Raw genomic sequence first — 23,175 nt, forward strand, 5'->3', positions numbered from 1 at the left:
CTGGTAAGCAACGGGCAAACCTGTTGCAAGGATCTGTGGCTCTTTTAGTGCTACATTTATTAACCCTTAAAAGATCACATTTCTCCTTCCTTATTTTGTTCCTCTTTAAAGGCTAAGATAATTATATTTTCTGTTCATTGATGACCCTCCCTACTACTTTCTTCCATCTCGCCAGTTACTGGTCCGAATTGGCATGTTTCTCTTTACCTGTGTAATATTTGTTCTACAACAACTCATACTTTCTGTAAGGAAATGATTCAAAACACTTAAAAGTATTATCGGTTATTAGTTTAGAAATGCTGCCATTACATGTTCTTTCTGGAAAGGTATGAAAACTTGTATTAATATTGCAGTGGCTGAACATTCGTGTGAAAATCTATAATGGCTACAAAAAATGAATAATTTCCAAAATGGAAAAAATACAACAATATATGTTTTTAAGTGTATTTATATGTTACCAATTTATTGAACAACAGTAGAAAATCATACTGAGAGAGAAAAGATTTTCAGCTTGCATTCTTAACCATCATATTCTTTCTCCTACTTGGTATAAAGATAGATCATGCTACTGAGAATTCACAAAATAAAAATGGTAAAACAGGGTTATCCATTATTTGGTGCAAATTTACTTCATTCATTTATTTTTATTTTGAAAACCATTAAAAATGATCATACTGCTATTAAAAACTGTTGACTAATAATAATCCTGGCTGTTATTTCAAAAATGCAAAATGTGTGCTGTAATAAGTAAAGAGTTTCTAACAATGATTAAGTATCAACATGTAATTGTGAATGCAACAATTTATGACAATTAATATTCTTTATATTTAAAAGTAAAAATTGGTTATAGACATGCGGTATAATGCTAGCTTGCTTTCTGACAGTAGTCTGCTTTGTTGTATGTGCTATCATGCTGTCGGAGAGAGCTGAGGATACTGACCGAGTCTCCCTGGTGGGTTTACTGACTGAACATCAAGCTCCCCTTCAGCCTCTGTAGACCAGACACATTGCACAAATGCAGACAGAGGGCAAATGAGCAGTAATTGATGAGAATAAAGATGTTTTGCCAGACAGAGATAGTACCCCTACAGAGAAATGAGGCATTTACAAATAAAACAAGGATAGACAAGACAGACGCCTCACTTTGCTATGGATTCTATGACAAAAATTTAAATTGGGCCACTAACTGTGAACAGAAGACTTTGAAATGAAAAATAAAGAAGGTCTAACATGAAAAAAAACATTGCACAGGGACTAGCAAAATGTAGTACAAGCAGCATTGCCATTGATTGTTAGCATCTGAGGAACTGTTTGTTTTAACCCAAAGCCAAGACTTTATATGAAAAGCCTTACACAGATTATGGGTTTGAGAAGCTATCTGTCAAGCACTGCGCCCCCCCCCAACTCACTCCATACTACGTTTTCCAACAGCAACTGGTGATTATTCTGAAATGCTACGATCCCTGAAATCCTTGCACCCCAACTTTTAGTTAAACAACTGTTGGATGTGTCCAAATGCTGCTGAGTCTGTGTTCAAGAACCATTAATTAGATGCAAGAGTACACAAAGTTTCTTTTCTATGTTTCAGAGAAAGTGCAAGTTGCATGTAAAATGATTGCATGGAAGATAAGAATAATCTTATGCTGAGCCACCAAGACAAAAGATATTCAGATTTTTCTAATTAGATCATAATGACCCTCTCCCTTGAAACGATCATTTTTAAAACCTATCTTAAGTATTATTTCTCTTACTAGCAACTTGTAACTACTTTATTCATCCCTTTGTACTTCAAAAGTTGTACTTGAACAGTAAAGGCAAGTATTTTGCTAAACTCTTTTAATTCAAAATAAAATATTTAAATCAAGCAGGAAATTAGCAGTACGCTGGTAGTCTCAAGCCTCTTTCTGAATCACTTACTCAAGACCCGAATCACACACAACACATTTTTAACAAATGGAAATTCTAACAGTGAAACAACTCTGAATATTTGCCTTGCTACATTTTGCCAACCGCGAAGTACAGTGCTCACGTTAATAACTCAGACTTCTGTTTTTTAGATGTTCAATATCCAAATTATTTAAAATAATAGGGTCTAGAATATCTGTACCACAGCATCATATATTTTGGTTTTTCATTTTGAAGGAAAATTTTTGTAGTTTTAATATGTAGGTTCATTTTTATTTCTAAGAGACAGTGTTTAAAAGCAAAGAACTGCTATGCCGCAATTGAGCAGGTACTCCCTTGGCAGAAGTCTTGTAACAGATTTTTTGGGAAGAAATAGAGAAAGGAAATCGATGGCACTTTGAATAGAGGTCGTCAGGGTTGTTGCTCAGGGAAAGTGACAGATCTGTGTACTAAGCCTCTGGCAGCCCCAAAAATTCCATACATATTACCATTAGCTGCAATATTTCAAGCTACAGCCTTTGTAATGAAACTCCACTTTGTAAATCAACCATTTATCCTACATGTTAGTGCAATGCAATCAGTGTTAACTAAAAGTAGCTAAAGCAATAAATAGTAAGATGTAGACAGACCAATAGATAAAGCCATAAATGTATAGATTGTTTAACTGACATCATAACAATTTTGCTAATAAATATATCTGAAGAAATAGCACATTACTATCAATTTTTAAATATCAAGTACCATTTTCAAAAGAGCATCTATAAATGATCCACATTAGGCACTCAATGTACCACACTGTCAGTCTTAAAAACTGAATACTTTATTATCCATTGCTAGATAAAAATCAGATATTCAGTAGAGGAATGTCTAGTGAAATTTAATTTGTAATTTCAAGTGATGCTCAAAATTAAGTGCAAAGTTACTTATAACAAATCAAATTCATATTTGAATGTGTTTGATTTTGTCATCATTCAAAAAATGGAGATGGTTAACCAGAGGTATGAAGAATTCCTAAAATATAAACAGATGGCCTGGGATATTGAAGAAAAGGCTTTTAACGTAGCTTTATTAAAATGAAATGTTAATGTTTAACAAATCGTTATTCATAAAAGAGCTTAAAACATATTTTGACGAAAGTAAACTAACTGCAGACTATTTCAATGGTTTTCCATCCCGCCAGCTTTTCCTTAGCATTTGCACTTCCAGTTCTAAAAAGCTGCCATTGCATATTTATCAGCTAAAGAAATTTAGTCCCCAGCTCTGTGACTAATACGAATATAAGGCAAGGTATTTTTAAACTGCGGCAACTCACACCTCAGCCTTATAACAAATGGCATTGTGTTAAAGACCAATTGTCCTTTGTCTTGTCGCCTTCGCACCTCAATATTCATTCCTACAACTCTCAAATCCTTTTTGCTACACCGCAGGCTTAAAGACTGAGGCTGCATAATACCAGCTCTCAGCAAGTGCTCAACGCCGATCCACTGCCGCCTTCCTCTCGATTTTTCCATATTAGTGCCTATCATTACCATAAGAAGAGGGCAGAGGAAAAGAGGGGAGGGGAGCACTAAAAGAAATGTGAAAAGGATGCCAGTTGAAATCCAATAGGAAGAACTGAAAAGATCAGTGTTTTTCACATCTGGTTAAGTACTACAAAACACAGCGGTAAGAACACCCATGCAAAGTTTACTTGTAGGGAAAGGAATAAAGTATTAATGTAGGTTTCAATTTGTGCTACATCCCCTATCGTTACCATTCTACCAACACTGCTCCAAATTGTTTGCTTAATAAATCAGAAGACATTTATGAAGGAGAAAAGCAACCAGGTTGGTCTTGTCAGGAAGGAAGCAAAGACATCCACGTTTTGTTGTTTTAATTTTTTTTGTTAACGGCACAGGAAGGAAGATAGGGGCCTGGATTCTGACTCAACAATTGCTGATTAATTACTCATTCTTAACATAATATAGCCCATCTGTGTTCCCTACCGCAATCAAACTTTTGGGGAAAAAATCTTCACTTGTCCTCTATATTTTTCACGTCTTTCTACCTCGCCGCCAATTTTTTTTAATGCTACTTTTTATCACCCACTTGGTTTTACCTCCCTTTGCTTTCACTTTCTCCCTCACTCTTCCAGCTCCGTTATCCTTCTCACTTTTCCCCTCCTGCCGCCTCTTACTTCTTTTCTTCAACCAAAACAAACAGCAACAGAAGTCAGTAGCTTCCCACAGTTGAGGATTGTTAGTTTATCACCCATTATCACCTCATCTTCTAAGTCCCACCTTTCTTCTCAAAACACTGGCGGGCCCCACAAACTTCTGGAATTGCAATTTCACTCAACAAACATCACAATACCGATGCGGGAATTGGCTTCCTCCCTGTTATAGGTCCTTTTCTCTCTTTTTTCCCAGAAGTTACTTGGTTGATTGTGCTAGTGTTGGGGGTGGGGATGGTGATGGAAGTAGGCTGCTGTTGAGCAATGCAAGTGGTAAGCCTTTCTTTATAAGAATATTAATATCATTAGCTTTCCACTGAACCTGATTTTCACTAAATTCCTTAAAGAATTTTAATCATTAGAAGATACAGTTCTACTTGCTTTACTTGGCTTTGTTTTAAAAGCAGACCATTAAAAACCTTGCTCTCAAGCAAACAAACTCCCAGAATTGAAATTAAAATACAGATGTTGAAAAGTGATATACTGACAAGAATATTTACTCTGGATGTCTACATATATTTGAGTTTTTATTTGAAAAATGGAATAATTCTGAGTTCAAAATAGCTTGAATTTTAAAGTAGCAACTTCAGTAAGATATCTTATTTCATGTCAAGCACAGTTTATGTCAAATGCGGTTATCAAAAAGCTTGTGATACTTTAACTGAAACATTTGAATTTTGAAATAAACATTTAAAAATAAGTTAAAATAAGTAAAGAACACTTACATCTTTCGTTTCGACTTTCTTCAGGGCTTGCAGAATTTTCTCGGTCAGAGATGAGACCTGATACAGCAAAGACCTTTTTTCCAGAGTCATCTAGCTTTAGAGAGCTGGGGGAACTGGATGGGAGCTGGGCTGTGAACTCATATTCCTTGCCCTCAGAGTCTGAAAACCTCAGATGGGGGGATTCGGTTTCATGGCAGTTCTTTAGTCTTTTGGCAGGCGTAAAGGCAGATTGATAACTGTCTCTATCTTCAGCGGAGGCAAAAGGCCGGAATGCCCCAACACCACTATGGTTCAACATGCTGATGGGGGTACAGTCCAGGTTTGGAGGTGCAAATTGAGGATGCAGATGCAACAGCTGAGGGGGGAAATCTCGGTTCGGGAAGGCCCCTGGCACCCCACCCTGACGATGGTACATTGAAGCAAAGGTGTACGAACCATTGGTGAAGGGGATGTGGACGTCTTTGTCCACTGAGACGGGTACTCCAAAAGGTCTAGGCTGCTGGCAAGAGATAGAGGCATCTCGGCTAGCCTCTGCTGTGGAGGCAAGGACCATCAAAGCTGGAGATGCAAGGGGGTTAGGGAGGTAGGAAGAATTCTCCATCTTGAAAGCTGTTCTATGCAAGTCCATTGGAAACTCTTTGCTCGCTGATACCAGACTTATATGTGACCTTCTCAAATGCAGGCAAGGCTGGCTTTATAAAGAGCAGTGTGACATCATTAACACCACAGCTTGATAGACCCTATATTAATAAAGAGAACAAAATAAATATTCGCACACACAATCTCATCTCCTTTTGCTTATATATATAAAATCCACACCCATATATATTGCATCCTATTACAGGGATTCTGACGTTTGTATAGATTAGGTTCTATTTGACCACAGTAATTATGAAAATCTATACTTAATACACTCTGATGTCAAAAAGTCACGGGCTTAAAGACTGACCCCAAATAACAGAGCCTCTGAAGCCCTGTGATCAAAAATGCATTTATTGCTCCGAAATCACAGGAGGTGGTTACTGATTAAGCATTCTTTCCCCTTAAAATCCCGCTCACCGAAGAAATAAAGGTAACATTTCACTGTTTTTCATACCAATATGTTTACTTTTCCGATTTTTAATTTGGCACATGGTTAAAAATAAAGATTAAAATAACTTAACGGTATTGATTTACGCGGTAGAATTGACATTAATTTTAGTTCAGTTATCACTTTGCGAAGCGATCAATAGTAACTAATAACGAATGACAGGGCTGGTAAAAAGGAGAGAAAGCAGGACTCCAGCCAAAAATCGAAACGTACCAGCACTAAATCATCTCATACTTTTCCAGTCAGACATCAAGACACCAAAAAAACCCAGTTGTTACTTTTGTTACAACTATCAAGATTAATAAGATCCAGTGCCCTATAATTCAGTGCAACTTTGAAACTGAGGTCAATTAAACAGCTAATTTAATGATGCTTAGTAGCGATTATCAAGGAATAAAACAGCGAATAGGACGAAAAGTAAAGCGATTGTGCCGTAAAGAATTAACAAGAACTATGTAGAAACACGTTGTAAGTCACTATGAATACAATTCTCACATCTAATAATCACAGTACAATTTATTCTAAATAAGGGTTTAAATAGTTCAGGCGATAAGCAATGAACACGGCTTGTCTGGGCAAACCACTACAGTATTTTTAATTGCAAGGTGCACGCACCGGTACACACAGACCGTGAAGTATGTAAACAATGACTTCCGGACAAAGTTGGAGACAACACATCACAGATACATTCTTATTACTGTACTTACTTTAATTCCCAGGGATGTTTTCACTTATTATAATAGAACATATATACGCGAAAATAAAAGGTTTATTTCTTTTGGCAAAACTCTCCTTCAGTATATATGGACTGTGGAGTGGAAGTCTGGAATACCGGGTGTGTGTGAATGAAGTCTGCTGTTGTAGAAGGGTGTTGATTACATGCACAGAGGGATCCCTATCCCGAGTCCGATCAGAGAAGGAATGTTGTGCTGCTGCTCCGCTGCTGCTGCTTGGCTCAGTCAGTGTGTGTGTGTGTATGTGCGTCAATTTCAGAACTCACTCACCGGGACAGCAATATTCCAACGCAGTCCCCAACAGCCTACTGCGCAACCGCATTAGCTAAACACTGGCATCTGGGAATTGTAGTCCGGACACTCATCGTTTCATCTCCCGCTCTTCCTTTTGCCTCTCTTACGACTTTTTCCTTGTCTCTCTTTTTGCTTATCTTAATTATTTAGCTGCTTGTAATTTATGTTTCCTCCCTTTTCATGTTTCTGCTTTATCTATTCAATCTTTTTCATTTGAAATACTATTCGTATTTCGTATTCGTAGTACTATTCGTCTTTATACTCGCTTAATTCTTGTTTATTCCTTCCTTTTGTTCGCGTGTGTGAAAATATATAACTCCTAAAATGTGTTTTTACGTACAAAAGTGCATAGATCCTCTGAAGCATCGCGCCGTGTGTGTTTCTTTCAATTCTTAATTTGCAATTGCCCTTTATAATAGAAACTTCTTTTGGAATGTCTTTTCATTATTTTATCTTCCCACAGTTTTTATTTGCGCTCTTAAACGTTTTTTTCGCGTTCTCTTCATCTACATCCTTTTTCTGCGTTATAATTAGGATCATTTGCTTGCTTTCCTTAAGTATCTCCGCTTTTTACATGAAACTGTTGACCTTTTGCCTTCTTGATTCTCCACTTGATCTCTTTCTGCTTCATGAATCCACCTCCCTCCCTACCGCCCCCCACTACGTTCCTCCACCCCCACCCACACCACACCCCGCGTCCCCTACATAGAACCGCTCTGGTTCCTTTACCGCGGGCGCGGTAGTTTCGGCATCATCTGCCGCAGTACTGTATTTATTTTCCTCGTCTCTTCAACTTCCCCGGATCCGCCAAATCTCTTCGCATAGCTATACTTAGAGCACTTACTCGGAATACTTTGAGCGCACTCGGTTTTCTTGCTGGGCACTCTCTTGACGATTTGCCTTTTTCGAATGCCTTCGTGCACTCCTTTAGGTCTGCTTACTGTTTCGTTTCTTTTATCATTTAACAAATTTCCGTTTCAAACTCTTGCCATCGTCTTTCGAGAACGTAGCATTCCCATGTCAAACTCGGATTGCTTCTTCACGGTACGATAACAGGTCCAAATTAATAACGTCGATTGGGAAAGGATGGGGAGAAATCATTCGTCAAGAAAGCAGTTACATATTTCTAAAGTTTCGCGATCGAAGTTATTCCTCTAACTACCGACTAGATTCTTGGGCCTAAAACACAATGAGAAACATGATTTCCCGAGCCAATTAAGTACAAAACATAGGTAAACTATCGTCAAGCCGAGACTGATAAACTTGAGTCGTTGTGGTACCTATTACCACACCAACCCATTTGAACGGCCTCCATAAGCCCGCATTTCAACGAACGCCCCCCCCCCCCCAATCAATACCTACCATTAATAATTATCTCCTTTTTCCCATTGAACGTAAAGTTTAACGGACAAAAGAGCTCAGATAAAGAACTTGTTAACATTACAAATGTATTGCAATCTACAACAAAATACAAAGATTTACCCTAACAAATTAAAAGGTCGACGCACAAACTCGCAATTGCCCGAAAACTTAAAATAATCCGTGTTAATATCGGTGAAGCGGTATTCTATCATCAGCGCTATAACAACCAGCAATGGAATATTTTCTATTATATAGTTTTTTTTCCAGATTATTTTACACCTCATCACTGTATATATTGTATACTGTTACCATCTAATATGGACACTACAAAGGATTCAATCTAAACCAAACAAGATAATGCCAATAATGTGGCAGGATTAGTTCGAACTACAACAGCATAAATAACTGCATAAATATTTCATATTGCGATATCATTTCACATCTTTTATCTAATGTTACTGTTGGAGGGATGAAACGTGATCTACATTTTCACTTAATCATAGATAGAACTTAATTCTGAATTGTAAAATGGCGATGAGATTAAAATTAATTGAAAATTCGCGGCACTTAGCAAATCTAAAATGCGTTACGTTGCAATTCACTGCGTTCGCAAGCCTGTTGAATGGAATGATATCAAACTACAATTCCCAGCGTCCTTAACTCAAGAAACTAAAGACACTGAAGTCTTCAGTATGCAAGGCATCTGAAGTCCGTCGCAGCGGTGGGAAGCTGATGCCTTCATCACACGCTCACAAATGAAAGACGTGAAATAGCATGTTACCATTTATTATTGCATACTAGTGTGTTTTATGATGAGTTTGTTAGCAGACCACCAACTATTTTCGTGGCAATATTTATACTGACCGCAGAACGCCTCGCTCAGTCATTGAGGTTTGTCGTGACATTTGTAAAACAAAAGTTGATAACAGGTTAAAAATAATAAAAATGATCTAACGGACTGGTTCAATAAAACTATCTGGCACTGCACAGTGCGCCTTGGCCCAGCCAATAACTTTTGATGAAAGAAAGGGTGATTGGAAGTGTGCGGTTCTGACCTCGGGAGTTGGAGCGCCCTGCAATGGTAAACTACAACTCCCAGAATCCCACCATGTTCCGGGGAGAAGCGCCGCTGTGTTGTTTTCTCAACCAAACCTGATGACGACAGTTTCCCGAGCAGTTGACCCGCCTTTCTTCCGAGGCTATTGGCTTTCATTCCGGCCTTCCGCAGAAATCTTGGGTTCTGACTGGCCAGTAGTGGTGTCAATAAAAATTCGTGTCAAACGAAAGGTTCACCAAGCAGGATAGGTAGGGTGAGTAAGGCCAAAGCCGATGATTGAAAGTGGCTGGTTTGGGTTTATTGTCGGAAAACTTGTGGTGTTTCTGCATCGGCAGGCAAAGGGATAAACAGGGGGGCTTTGCATCTTTCAACAGAGTGCAAATTCTGACAACAAAAATAAACTTTCGGTTAGAAGTGCTTGAAAGCTGCACTTTGTAAGTGAGCGGGTGTGAGGCCGTTAGGCAGTGGCCTTTCTCATAAATGGTTTTGTTCTGTTTATCGTTGAAGCTTCATTCTTTGAAGCTCTGCCTTGCTTTGATTCAATACAAAATATTCCTGGGAAGGCAAAATGTGTATTTGCGAAATTTCGGTTCTGCCCTCTGACGTCTCACTACCTGTAAAACGAGCATAACTTAAAGCGAAAGTTAATAAATCAACGCTTAAACAAGAAATGCGTCATTTTTTTGGAAGGTGAAGTGGCGGTGTGGCAAGCATGATCTAATTTGTGTTTTACAGTATGTGTTCTTTGTATTTGTGAAATGTATATGTCTAATTGCGGTGTTAAATTTACTTTTGACGCAAAAGTTTAATACCAGGCTTTACCGTGATCAAGTATGTCAATGTAAATAATGTGTTTTATTGAACGCATTCTGAATTTTATTCTTAAAAATTATTCTGTTGAAGTTTTTAATTAACATGTCGCTAAATATGATCTGAGCCTTACTGCTAGGTTAAACTAAGCTTTGTTTCAATATACTTTGATAGTGAAAAGAGGATTGATAGAATTAACACGAAACACGTGTATAGTCTCTCTTCAGGAGTTTGCGTGACTTGCATTTTTACAGCATTTTCTGTTTTCAGATTTCTATTTCCTTCCCCTGTCAAAACCAGATTAAATAGTAAATTAATACTGGTAAATGATTTAGCAATGCACATTCAAAGTATCTGCCCATGGAATTAACATTTGTGATTAATGATACGGGTAATTCCATTCCTGTGATTTCTTTTTACTTGGATCTTTAGTACAAAAATAATTTAAGTGTTGAAAATGTCATGCATTTTGTAGTGGCATTGTGGTGCAGCAGTTAGTCCTACTGCCTCATTCTAACAACCAACTGCAGGGGAACTCCCTTTCTGCAAATTAATGCTTTACTGCTATGGTTAGTAAACTCATTTGGAAAACCAAATCTTATACTTTCTTCAATAATTGCATTTTTTTTTGAGTAAGGAGTTGAACACAATTGAGAGTAACACACACAAAATGCTGGAGGAACTCAGTAGGTCAGGCAGCATCTACGGAGAGGAATAGTCAACACCTCAGGCTGATGAAAGGTTTCAGTCTAAAGTGGTGATTTTATTTCTCTCCATAGATACGGCTGACCTGTTGAGTTCCTCCACTACTGTGTGTGTGTGTTACTTTGGATTTTCAGTATTTGCATAATCTGTATGAAACACAATTGAGAATTGTCTTTAGTTGCTGTCAGTGCCTTTAACATAGAACATAGAAATCTACAGCACGTTACAGGCCCTTTGCCACAACGTTGTGCCGACCATGCAACCTACTCTAGAAACTGCCTAGAATACTTTTAGTTGAAAGTTGTAATTTGTTTCAAAATTTGGACTCTTACAGGCTTTTAAAAAAATTGTAATAAATTGGGCAAAGCTCATAATTCTAGTCATCTGGTATGAGTGTGTAGAGCTTCTTGTGTTTTCTAATTTGCCTTTGGAAACATGTCACAGCAAATTAATGTCTTCACAAGGGTAAATAATTCTTCTCTACCAATCCCCAAAACCTTCAGCTTCAAGAGGTGTAACACACCTTCCCTATTTTTGTTATGTTGAAAGCAGCCATGTCTCAATCTCCTTTGTCGATCACTCTGTAGACATATACTGTTTTCTAATTCTAAGGTGCAGTTTCTTCTTTTATCTATGTACTCTGGAAACTCAACACCTTGTTCTTAAACAACCTCACCATCATTACTCAAGTTCCTAGATATTTGAATCCAACTGAATTGCCATAAAACACTTGATTTTTTTTTCTCTCTCTAGTACATTGACAATATTAGCATTAACTATTGATGTTTGAATTCCTGGGACTAATCATTCTAGTTTACTCTATGCTCTTTCAGAGGTCCAATCCATTCTGATCTGATGATGATTTTAAAAATCACACATGCGTCTTTTAAATACTTCATTCCAGAGCTTTCATTGTAGTATATGTTACAACACAACATCCCCTTTGAGCATGGTATGTGGAAATTTGCCGATATATTTACAGAATAATTGTAAGAGAAAGGGCTTGCACAGAAATTAAACCACCTTTGTGAGGTTCCCTTCAGGTTATTTGCATATTTTTTATGTGTTTGAGCAATTATGTAGTGTCATTTTGAATGTTGTAATTGACTTGTTAGTAATCACCCCTCCGATAAAGCATTTACATTTTAACAATTCTGCAAGAAAAAAGTTGTTTGAATCTGTTCTTATCAATCTTTATAATAACCTCTTACCTTTGATTTACCTGCTACTGGAAATTCTCTATCAATCTTGTCAATTCCTTTATTTGAATTCTTTAATCAAAGCTCCGGATTTCTTTATAACCTATCGAATTGTCAGCTCAGCAGTGCCATGTGACTGTTATTTTGCATTGCTCATTCTCCATTTTAGTATATTCAGATGTAACAAATATAACCTCAATACAGTTTTGTGAATAGCTATGGTGACCATTTTACTCTTGTATTCAGTCCCTGATAATTTATACTCTTTATTGTAAATACCTGTACTGTCATTTTCCTATAAGTTGATCTAATGCAGCTGCATTTAGATGTAAAGCAGCTCCATTTCTCTTTGTTTCCCCTTACAAATTAACTGTTTAACTTGCGTATTCATCCCTGAGATGACCAGCACCAAATCCTATGAAGCTCAAGTCTGTGGGCAGAAGTTGAAGTTGATCGTTTCCTAATCGGTCTGGGTATCAAAGGATATGGCGAGAAGGCAGTTGTATGGGGGTTGAATGGGATCCAGGATCAGCCATGATAGAATGACAGAGCAGACTTAATGGGCTGAATGGCGTAATTCTGCTCCTTTGTCTTAAGGGCTTGTTCTCCACTGTTATGTTCAATTTTTGTTCAGCCTATCGTGCCTTCTTCTAACTTTGCAATAGTTGTTAGTTCACATTGCAAAATGAGAAACTTTGATATTAACGCTTTGCTCTCTGTCTCATTGATACACAAGGTTAATGGGGTAAATGCAAAGAGTTGTTAAGGATGCACAATAGTTGTGAATGTTCTGGGCTGCTCAAAGTCTCAAAGTCAATTTGATCAGCCACAAGATCAGGCTAGTTAGACCTACTGCTCTTTCTAATGGTCTTATGGTATATCAATTTGGAATGCATAGATTAAGAGTGAACCCAGCAATGATTATTTCAGGTACTTGACTACTCATTTTCTGTCAATGAGTTTCAGAAAACCTTACAGTTCAACATATTTATCTGACCCACCATCTTATGTGTTGTAAATTACTGTTGGAACCCACATAAAGTACATGAAAAGGTTATAAAATTTTAATAATGTATGTTGTATTCTTGCACTGGAGAAACACCATAATTTAAAATGTTGGTCATAATTTTGCTGATGCAAGTGATAGAAAAGCACTATTGAAGGTATTATAGAAAAATGTTGTGCAATAATTTGATGCCAAAATTCAAGTAGCCTTAACCACATGAACAAACGAGTCCTGATGAAGGGTCTTGAACTGAAATGTTGACAGTTTACTCTTTTCCATTGACACTGCCTGGCTGCTGAGTTGTCCAGCAATTTGTGTTGCTTAACTAACTTCTTTATTTCTTTTCTTGTGTCAAGTCCTAATGCAAAACTCATGAGTAGGCCATGAAGGGGTTCTGAGCTAGCTGAAATTTGACAATAGTAAGTTTGTTATCAAAGTACATGTATGCCAACCATCTGCTACCCTGAGATTCACTTTATTGTGGGCATTCACAATAAATACAAAGAAACACAATAGAATCAATGAAAATCTACACACAAAGATGGACAAACAACCGATGGGTAAAATATAATAAACTGTGCAAATACAAAAATAAAAACAAAATAGTCAAAATAAGTAAATAAATAATATTGAGAACATGAGTTGTAGAGTCCTTGAAAATGAGTCCATAAGTTGTAGATAACATAAGTTAACTTCAAACAATAAATAGGATGCACAGATTTCTTCTGTCACAGTTGGAAATCCTTTGCCCATAGAAGGCGGTCCAGTTGCTAAAATGCCCATGCTTACCTCATGTGTTTTGCAAGTTGCATCAGCTGTAACGCACTGGTGATGGTTGTACCAGTATTGATGGCTACCTATGTTGTTCTGAGGTCATCTGTGGTATTTTCTGCAGCATTGAAATGTTGTAGATTGTATCTGTAATCCTGCTTGAGACTTCTGTTCTCTTGGCTGAGTATAGCTCTTTGGTTGTTTAACACTGGTATTCTGTTGAGGATGTACAAGTTATTGATGTTTATTGGCTTATTGGTAGCCAGTGATGATTCTCCAATTGTCATTTAACATGGTGGGCCTAGACTAGGCCAACAGACTTAGGATACGGATAATGTAGGTGAACAGAGAAGTTGCAATTGTGGATGAATATCTTCCCCACCCCTCCATCCCTCCCCGACCTTCCAAATCTGCAAGCTTCTCCAAACTGACCTTATTTTCCATCTTGTTAATGTGATTCTTGTATGAGAATGTTTGGTCTAAGGTCACCCTGAGATAAACTGAGATTGTGCAATGAGTGCTGGGGGTCAATCCATTTGATTTTAGCTTTTAATTTCATTAATGGTGATAGTGGGATGAGAGAGCAGGAGGAGCATGGAAAGTTGACTGTTTTAGTCTCGGCCTTTTGATGGCTGGAAGTTTTTGCTGCACTTTTGCTTTCTTTCAGGATTGAAATAACAGCCCTGGATGTACATCAGCACAGAGAAAAAAGTCTATTAACATTTTGAACACAGACCATTCAATAAGGTTTATTTTTAAGACCATAATATATAGAAGCAGAATTATGCCATTTGGCCCATCGAGTCTTCTCTGCCATTTCATCATGGCTGATCCAAATTTTCCCTCAGCCCCAATATCTTGCCTTCTCCCTGTATCCTTTCATGCTCCAACCGGTCAAGAATCTATCAACCTCTGCCTTAAATGTACATAAAGACTTGGCCTCCGCAGCTGCCTGTGGCAAAGTATTCCACAGATTCACCACTCTCTGGCAAAAGAAATTCCTCCTCATGTTTGTTCTAAAAGGACATCCCTCTATTCTGAAACTGTGTCTTCTGGTCTTAGACTCTTCCGCCATAGGAAACATCCTATCCATATGCACTCTATCAAGGCCAATCACCATTTGATAGGTTTCAATGAGGTTATCCCTCATTCTTCTGAATTCTAGTGAATACAGGGCCATAGCCATCAAACAAGCTGCATGTGACAAACCATTTAGTGCTGGAATTATTTTCGTGAACCCTCTTTGAACCCTCAACAGTTTCAGCATATCCTTTCAAAAGTAAGGGCCCCAAACCTGCTCACAATACTCCAAGTATCACCAGTGCTTAACATTGCATCCTTACTTTTATATTCTAGTCCTCTTGAAATGAATGCTAACATTGCATTTGTCTTCTTTACCACAGACTCAAACTGCAAATTAACCTTCAGGGAAACCTGCACAAGGACTCCCAAATCCCTTTGCACCTCAGTTTTTTTGTATTTTCTCTCCATATAGAAAATAGTCAACCCTTTCATTTCTTCTACCTAAGTGCATGACCATACACTTCCCAGCAGTGTATTCCATTTGCCATTTCTTTGCCCATTTTCCTAATCTATCTCAGTCCTTCTCTAGCCTCCTCACTTCCTCAAAACTATCTGCCTCTTCACCTATCTTCATATTGTCTGTAAACTTTGGAACAAAGCCATAATTTCCACCATCCAAGTCATTGACATATAATGTAAAAAGAATTGGCTCCAACACAGATGCCTCTGGAACACCACTAGTCAGCGGCAGCCAGTCAGGAAAGACTGCCTTTATTCCCTCCTCTTTGCACCCTGCCAATCAGCCACTGCTTTATCAATGCTGAAATCTTTCCTGTAATACAATGGGCTCGTAGCTTGTTAAGCAGCCTTGTGTGGCACGTTTTTGAAGGCCTTCTGAAAATCCAAGTACACAGCATCAGGTGATTTACCTTTGTCTATCTTGTTTGTTACTTCAAAGAATTCCAACAGATTTGTCAGGCAAAATTTTCCCTTGAGGAAACCATGCTGACTATGGCCTATTTTGTCATGTGCCTCATCCTTAATAATCAACTCCAACATCTTTCCAACCACAGAGGTTAGAGTAACTGGCCTATAGTTTCCTTTCTTCTGGAACCATTCCAGAATCTAGTGATTCTTGGAAGATCATTACTAGTGCCTCTGCCAATTCTTCCACCATCTCTTTAAGAATCCTGGGCTGTACACCATCTGGTCCAGGTAACTCATCTATCTTCAAACCTTTCATTTTACCAAGAACCTCTTTCTAGTTATGGTAACTTCACACAGTTCAAGTCCCCCGACATTGGAACTTCCACCATACCGCTAGTGTCTTCCACAATGAAGACTGGTGCAAAATACATACTCGGTTCATCTGCATATTTCGCTGTCCCCCATTAATACCTCTCCAACATAATTTTTCAGCAGTCCAATATCCACTCTCGCCTCTCTTTACACTTTAAGTATCTCTAAAGAGGTCTTTATACTTGAAATGTTAATTTGCCCTTTCAATTGGTAGTTGACATGATGCACGTCTCTAATATTTGTTACTTTCATCTTTTATTTAGTCCTTTTTGTCATTTGGGTGGCTCTTGCAGTTATATTGCATAACTAACATAAAGTTGATGAATTTAGCTGCTTTGGATTTGTAGAAGTACGCCAATATATTTTGCAAATAATCCAGCTAATATTGGCAAAGAAAGGAATTGTAAATTGGGTTTGTGCCTGTGAATGAAAAGCAAAAAGGAAATTGTAGATATTAGAAGGCTGAAATAAAAATGCAAAATGATGGAAGCACTCAGCAGATCAGCCTGGACATGTGGAAAGAGAAACAGAATTAGTGTTTCAGTTTGAAGTTCTGTTGTAGAGAGGACAACAGGACCTAATCTAATGCCTTTCGATTTCCTTATTTTGCCATTCTCATTGAGAAAAGTGCGGGTATTGTCTTTCACACATATTAAAGGGAAGACTCAGTTACAGCTGCATGATACTACCCTAATTTACTCAATGGTTTAAGTATCCAAGTAATGGACAAAAAACTTCAAATTTTTCTTTGAATCTGCTTAGTTTTGGTTTGTATTATGCTTTAAGGGAAAACATATACATTGAAAAAATTTGTAAATAAAGTTGAATGTGATAGATTTCTGAGGATAAATTAAGGAAATGAAAATGTAATAATACAGAGCAGGCATATTCCATCAGGCCCTTCATCGTCTTTGCTGTTTTCTGTCTCAGTGCAATTTTTCTGCACTTGATTCTTTGAGTGTCTAGAAATATATTGATGTCTGTTTTAAATGAAAATAGTGACTGAACCTCCATTGTCCTTCAGAATTCCATAAGTTCAGCCATCCCATCCTAACCCTCTCTCCTCCCCACCCTGAGTGAAGAAATTTTCCATGGTCTCACTCCTAACTAGCTATGCTACCCTTCATTCTCAGATGTGCCCCCTAGTTCGAGACTTTCAGTCAGGATAAGCATCCTCCCTGTATTCAGTCTGTTAAGCTCTTTAACAATTTTCTGACATTCTTTTAAACTCTGGAGATTATCAGTCCAGTCTACTCAATCTCCTCTTTTATGATTTAGCAGATTTGCCATAAATCATTCTATTGAATCTTCACTGGCATCCCTTTATGGCAGGTATACCCATTCTGAAGTAAGAAGACTGAAATTGTGTACAATAATCTAGGGGTGATCTTTTAAAGACCCTATATAATTCCAATAAGACTTCCTAATTCTTGTAATTGAAAACTCTCATGATGACCAACATATCATTTGCCAACTGCACTTCTATATAAACACACCATTTGAACGTCAACATTGTCAATTGCTTGACAAACACTCTGCAAGATGGTTTACATTGCATACTTTGAAATTATATTTTTCTGTCATATTCTCGCTCACTTAGTAAGTTTGTCCGTTTCTCTTTGAGATATCTTTGCATCCCCAAACCCACTCACCTGGTTCATTATTGAATTTGTGACTTTTGCTCTCCTCTGGCAAATTGCTGATTTGGATTGTGAACAATTTGGGCCCAAGCACCTGCAGTGCCCCCTGAGTTACAACCTGCTGGATTTGAGAAGCGGTAGTTTATTTCTCTCCTTTCTAAACTTTACAGCATGCTGCCCTTTGATTTCATGTACTCCAACATTGTTGACTTATCTTCTGTGTGGAATTTTATTGAAAGCCTTCTGAAAATCCAAATATACTGCATCCACTGGTTCTCCATTATTTATTTTATGAGTTGCATCCTCCAAGAACTCCTGTGATTAGTCAAACACAATTTACTTTTCATAAATCAGTGTCAACTTGGCCCAATCTTAATTTCATTATCAAGATATTCTGTAATTACACTTTTCATTGTAAATTCCAGCTCTTTTACCTGTTACTGTTTTTCAGCTAGCAGATCAGTTACTCCGTTTCCTTCCACTCTAAATACAGTAATGGGGTCTCATTTACTACCCTTTAATTTACCGGAACAAGTCCAGAATCAAAGGAAGTCTGGAAGTTGAGGAGCAGAGCATTAACCATCTCTATAATCTTCTCCCCAAATATCAGTGATGGAGATGATCAGATTCATGGAATCTATGAGCTTTCAAGCTCAATTTCTCCAGTAGTGTGTTTTGACTAATTGTTGGTTTTCTTCCAGTCCCAATCTTTTCTAGTCATATATTTTCTTGTCTTTTTCTGTGAAGAGCCTTTGCTAATCTTTTCCTTGTTACACACCATAAAAGCTTTGGCGATGTGTTTTTGTTTCTTGCCATCTACTCTCATTTTCTATCTTGCTTTTTATTGTTTTGTCTATTTCTTGGCCCTTTCAGTTCTATATGCTGCCAATCTTAAGACCTACTACTTTTTCTGGCCAATGTATTATCTTCCTTTGATTGAAACTGTTTTTTGATATCTTTCGTCAGACTTAAATGATTTAAAAAAAAACAATCTAATGCTTTCCTGGCATATATGATGAATAACCACTTCTTGGGCTTCCAGCCGGATGCAGGTATCGATTATAATCGACATTTCAATGATACCAGGGTATGTCTAGTTGGGTGGTATTTATAACCCCCCCGCCCTGTAGTCCACATCCAATCAAGTTTCCGCTCTCCCACCTTGTTGACAATCAAATTCCAATCCTTACTTAGAGTGAGGCCTTTGTCTTTGTTAAGATTCTTTTCATCTAGTTTTTTTTTCAATGATTTCCTTCACCAGGCAGTCCTAAAAGCCATTGGAGCAGTACAGTAGTTTTGTGCCACCGATGTCAATCCTATGGCCACTGCAGATGTAGCAATTCTGCCTCAGGCATTGGTACCACCAAGACTTTAGGGGCTCCCTGAGATACACAAGGAGGGTTACCATTGAGGTCTATCGTCAGCAGGATAGATTCTCTGGCTTACTACCTTGCTAAGCATTTAATGGACCATGTTATCTCCCTTTGTTGGGGGCTGTGAGCATCTCATCACGAATTTGACCGACTTCGTTAAAACAGTACCCAACAGCCAGTTGAGGACATAATGGTCATTTTCAACGTGGTGTCCCTGTTCACAAGAATTCCCATTAAGGACAGCTTAGTCCTCTTGTGATCAAGGTTTGATAAGGGTATCATTGACCTTTTAGAACACACCCTGACATTGATGTACTTCCTATGACTAAACAGACAGAGTGACCATAGGATCGCCCTTTTTGCTGGCTATTGCTAATTTCTATATGGAGGACTTTGAGGAGAGGGCCTTGAGTTCATCTCCCTTATGCCCCAAATGCTTCTTCAGATATATCGATGACACCTTCATAGTGTGGCCTCATGAACTCCGGGTGCTCCAGCATTTTCATGACCATCTGAACAGTACACATCTGGACATTCAGTTTATGATGGAGATGGAGAACAATGTTTGCCTCCTGTTCCTAGACATTCTGATATGATAGAAACGGGACAGTAGCCTCGGACGTGGTGTCTGTCAGAAACCTACTCACACAGACGTGTACATCAACAATAACAGCCACCATCATGCCTCTGTAGAGCAGTTCTTTCTATTTTGATTAACCATGCGAGAACTATTTCAGATGTTCCTACAGAATAACTACAAGTTGAAGGAAATCAATCAGGCCCTTAAGAGGGCTGATGGAAGAACCGGGAAACCTAACAATGAGGAGGAACCTGTCACTACTGCCTGTCTTCCTTGTATTTCTACGGTTTCTGCAAGATTTGCCAGGATGCTAAAGAAATACTGAATTAATACTGTTCACAAACCCGTAAGGAAGCTCAAATCACAGCTTATGCGAGTCAAAGATGACCTGGGACTCAGGTCGTCTGGTGTTTACAGGATTCCCTGTGAATGTGGAGCAGTGTACTGTATATCAACCAGACAGGATGCACGGTGGAAACCTGCATTAAGGATCACAGGAGGTGTATCCATTTGGGTTATTCAGAGAAATCGCAGGTAGTAGAACACCGTATTCACAATGGCCATAGGATTGATTTTGATGGCACAAAACTACTGTGCTCTGCCAATGGGTTTTTGGACCACCTATTAAAGGAAACCATTGAAATAAAACTAGAGGAAAAGGATTTTAACAAAGATAAAGGTCTTGTTCTAAGTAAGAATTGAAATTTGTAAACAAGGTGGGAGAGTGGAAACCTGATTGGATGAAGACTAACCAATCAGGAGGGATGGACTATAGGGGTATAAATACCACCAGACTAGACATGCCCAGGCTTAATCTCTGATGAAGATGGCAGGGTTGTCATGGAAACATTGGTTATAATTGATACCTGTACCTGGCTGAAGACCGATAAGAGCTTATTTGATAAATTATTCACTTTATTCCTTTCTAAACATTTTGTGCCTTAGTATTTCTTGCATGAGAAAAGCACAAGAAGTTCTGCAGATACATTCAACCATAAGCAATGGAAAATCCTGCAGGAACTCAGTAGGTCAGGCAGCATCTATGGAGGGGAATAAACAGTTGATGTTTCAGTCTGAGACCCTTCACCGGGATTGAAAAGGAAGTGGGGTGGGAGAAGCTAGTATAAGAAGGTGGGTGGAGGGTATGAAGTACAATGTGGCATGTAATAGATGAGATCTGGTGAGAGGTTGGGGAGGGGAAGGGGAAATGAAGAAAGAAGCTTGGAGGTGATAGTAGAACAGGTAAAGGGCTGAAGAAGAAAGATTCTAATTGGGGAGCCCAGTGGACCATGGGAGAAAAGGGAAGGAGGACGTGAAGTACAGGGAGATGATGGGCAGGTGAGGAGAAGGGAAGGAGTGAGCAGGTAGCCTTAATGAGGATTGGAAAAGAAAAGAGAGAAGGGGAGAGTAATTATCAGTAATTGGAGAAATTACTGTTCATGTCATCAAGTTCTCAGATTGAATATAAGGTATTGTTCCTCCGACCTGAGCCTGGCCTCATTGTGGTAACAGAACAGGCCTTCGATGGACATGACGAATGGGAATAAACAGGGGTTTCCAACCTGGGGTCCACAGAAGCCCCAGTTAATGGTAAGGCTCCATGGCATAAAAAGGTTGGTTGGGAATCCCTGGAATAGAAAGTAAAATTGAACTGGGTGGCCACTGGGAGATAAATTTATTTTGCTATGGACAGAGCAAAGGTTTTCAATGAAGTAGGGCCCAATCTGACAAGCCCTTTCCCTTAACACTACCTTCCAGCTTCTTACCTCATTCCCCCTCCCCCATTTACCCACCTTTACCTGGTCTCACCTATCACCTGCCAGCTTGTACTCCTATCCCTCCCATCATCTTCTTATACTGGCTTCTGACCCCTTTCTTTCCACTCCTGATGAAGGGGTTTGCCCTAAAACATCAACTGTTAACTCCTTTGTACAGATGCTGTCTGACTTGCTGCGTTCCTCAAGCAGTTTGTATGTGTTGCCTAAGATAAGTTGCTTTAATGAAATAAAAAAAGTAGATAGCATAGAAAAGTTCATTTATATTTAATCTGGACTGAAATTTAGTTCCACATTTTAATTTGCCAATTTTGTTTGTGTTTGGTTTGGAAGTGCAGGTCTCTGTAACCTCAAGTTACCTGAGGACTGTAACATGGACTTCATTAACTTGCATTCACTATTAAAGAATATCTGATGTCTTCCCACTTATGCTCATCACAGGGAGAACTATCTCTATTGGAAATAAATTACTTATGTTAGCATTAACCATTCTCATGTTAAGCAATGTTAAATACTGGAATAGCTCTGCCTGCATTGCTGAAACTTGGCTCTTCGATGCTTAATTGCATCAATGTGACATTTTCATTTCCCAATTCAGCCATCCAATGTGCTTGTACGATAGGTATACAAATACATGAGAAACTTCAGAATAAAATTTTAGAATGAGGAAACAACTCTTGACCCACGTTAGTTGAAACTGTACTGGTTTCACTTACCATCGCAAAGATTAAAGGAAAGCACTTTTAAACTGAAAAACTTTTAAAAGGGTAACCAACAAACTTCAGCCAAATGTCATTGAACTGAAATACACACAAGTATATTTTTATGACTAGCAATCCCAGTATGTCAGGTTAGCTGTAATTTTAGAAAATTTGATGACACTATAAAAGTTAACTCTGGCAGAGTCTATGCATATCTCAATCCTACTTTAAGAGAATATTTATGTGTATATTAAGCCCAGGATCAGTCTTTTTGAATTTAGAGCCTGCAGTTTTGTAAACACTATCGGAATCATAGAGCAACACAACATGGATACAGGCCCAAATACGAGAGATTCCGCAGATGCTGGAAATCCAGAGTGACTCTCACAAAATGCTGGAGGAACTCAGCAGGTTAGGCAGCATCTATTGAAAGGAATAAGCAGTCAGCATTTCAGGCCAAGACTGGAAAGGAAGGGGACAGAAGCTAGAATAAGAAGTTGGGGGAGGGAAAGGTGAAGCTAGGTGGGTGGATTGATACAGGCCCTTTGGTCCATCCAGGTGCCCACCCAATTGTGTATATTTCTACCCATCCAAGTGCTTCTTGGATGATAATATTTTACTTGCCTCAGCCACTTCTTTAGGCAGCTCTTTCCATGTACTCACCCCCCCCCCCCCGTGCAGAAAATGTCCACAGGTCCCTTTTAAATCTTTCCCTTTCATCCTAAATCTATGCCTTCTAGTTTTGAACTCCCCTAACCTGAAAAAAGAAAAGATTATTATCATACACCTTATCTAATGGAATGGAAATTTTGTTTAATTGGTATGTTGGTTATTGGTATGTTTCCCACCATGCAAAACTAATGAATTATTAATGCACGTTAAAAAAGATTTTATTCTCGCAAATCAATGAATCT

General features: G+C 38.4%; 2 protein-coding genes across 11 annotated transcripts in view; one reads left to right on the plus strand and one right to left on the minus strand.

Moving 5' to 3' along the window:
* The window catches only part of rnf220a (ring finger protein 220a), a 467,383-nt gene extending 460,550 nt beyond the window's left edge, over positions 1-6,833 (minus strand). For 2 of the 7 annotated variants that reach the window (XM_059984135.1, XM_059984136.1), the window contains exons 1-2: positions 6,640-6,831; positions 4,843-5,582 (exon numbers count right to left, since the gene is read on the minus strand). In XM_059984135.1, the coding sequence (XP_059840118.1) occupies positions 4,843-5,470 (628 nt within the window). In that variant the 5' untranslated portion in view covers positions 5,471-5,582; positions 6,640-6,831. Of the gene's footprint in view, positions 1-4,842; positions 5,583-6,639 lie in introns of those variants that run through there. The other 5 variants (XM_059984137.1, XM_059984131.1, XM_059984134.1 and 2 more) reach the window with 5 other exon arrangements.
* Positions 6,834-9,554: 2,721 nt separating this feature from the next.
* Positions 9,555-23,175, plus strand: part of LOC132401858 (ERI1 exoribonuclease 3-like) — a 298,380-nt gene continuing 284,759 nt past the window's right edge. The window contains exon 1 of one of the 4 annotated variants that reach the window (XM_059984141.1): positions 9,555-9,632. The gene's annotated coding sequence lies outside the window, so the exon portion shown is untranslated. Of the gene's footprint in view, positions 9,633-9,667; positions 9,814-10,042; positions 10,114-23,175 lie in introns of those variants that run through there. The other 3 variants (XM_059984143.1, XM_059984145.1, XM_059984142.1) reach the window with 3 other exon arrangements.

Source organism: Hypanus sabinus, chromosome 11 (genome assembly GCF_030144855.1).
Source record: "Hypanus sabinus isolate sHypSab1 chromosome 11, sHypSab1.hap1, whole genome shotgun sequence".
In the NCBI taxonomy this organism is placed as follows: domain Eukaryota; kingdom Metazoa; phylum Chordata; class Chondrichthyes; order Myliobatiformes; family Dasyatidae; genus Hypanus; species Hypanus sabinus.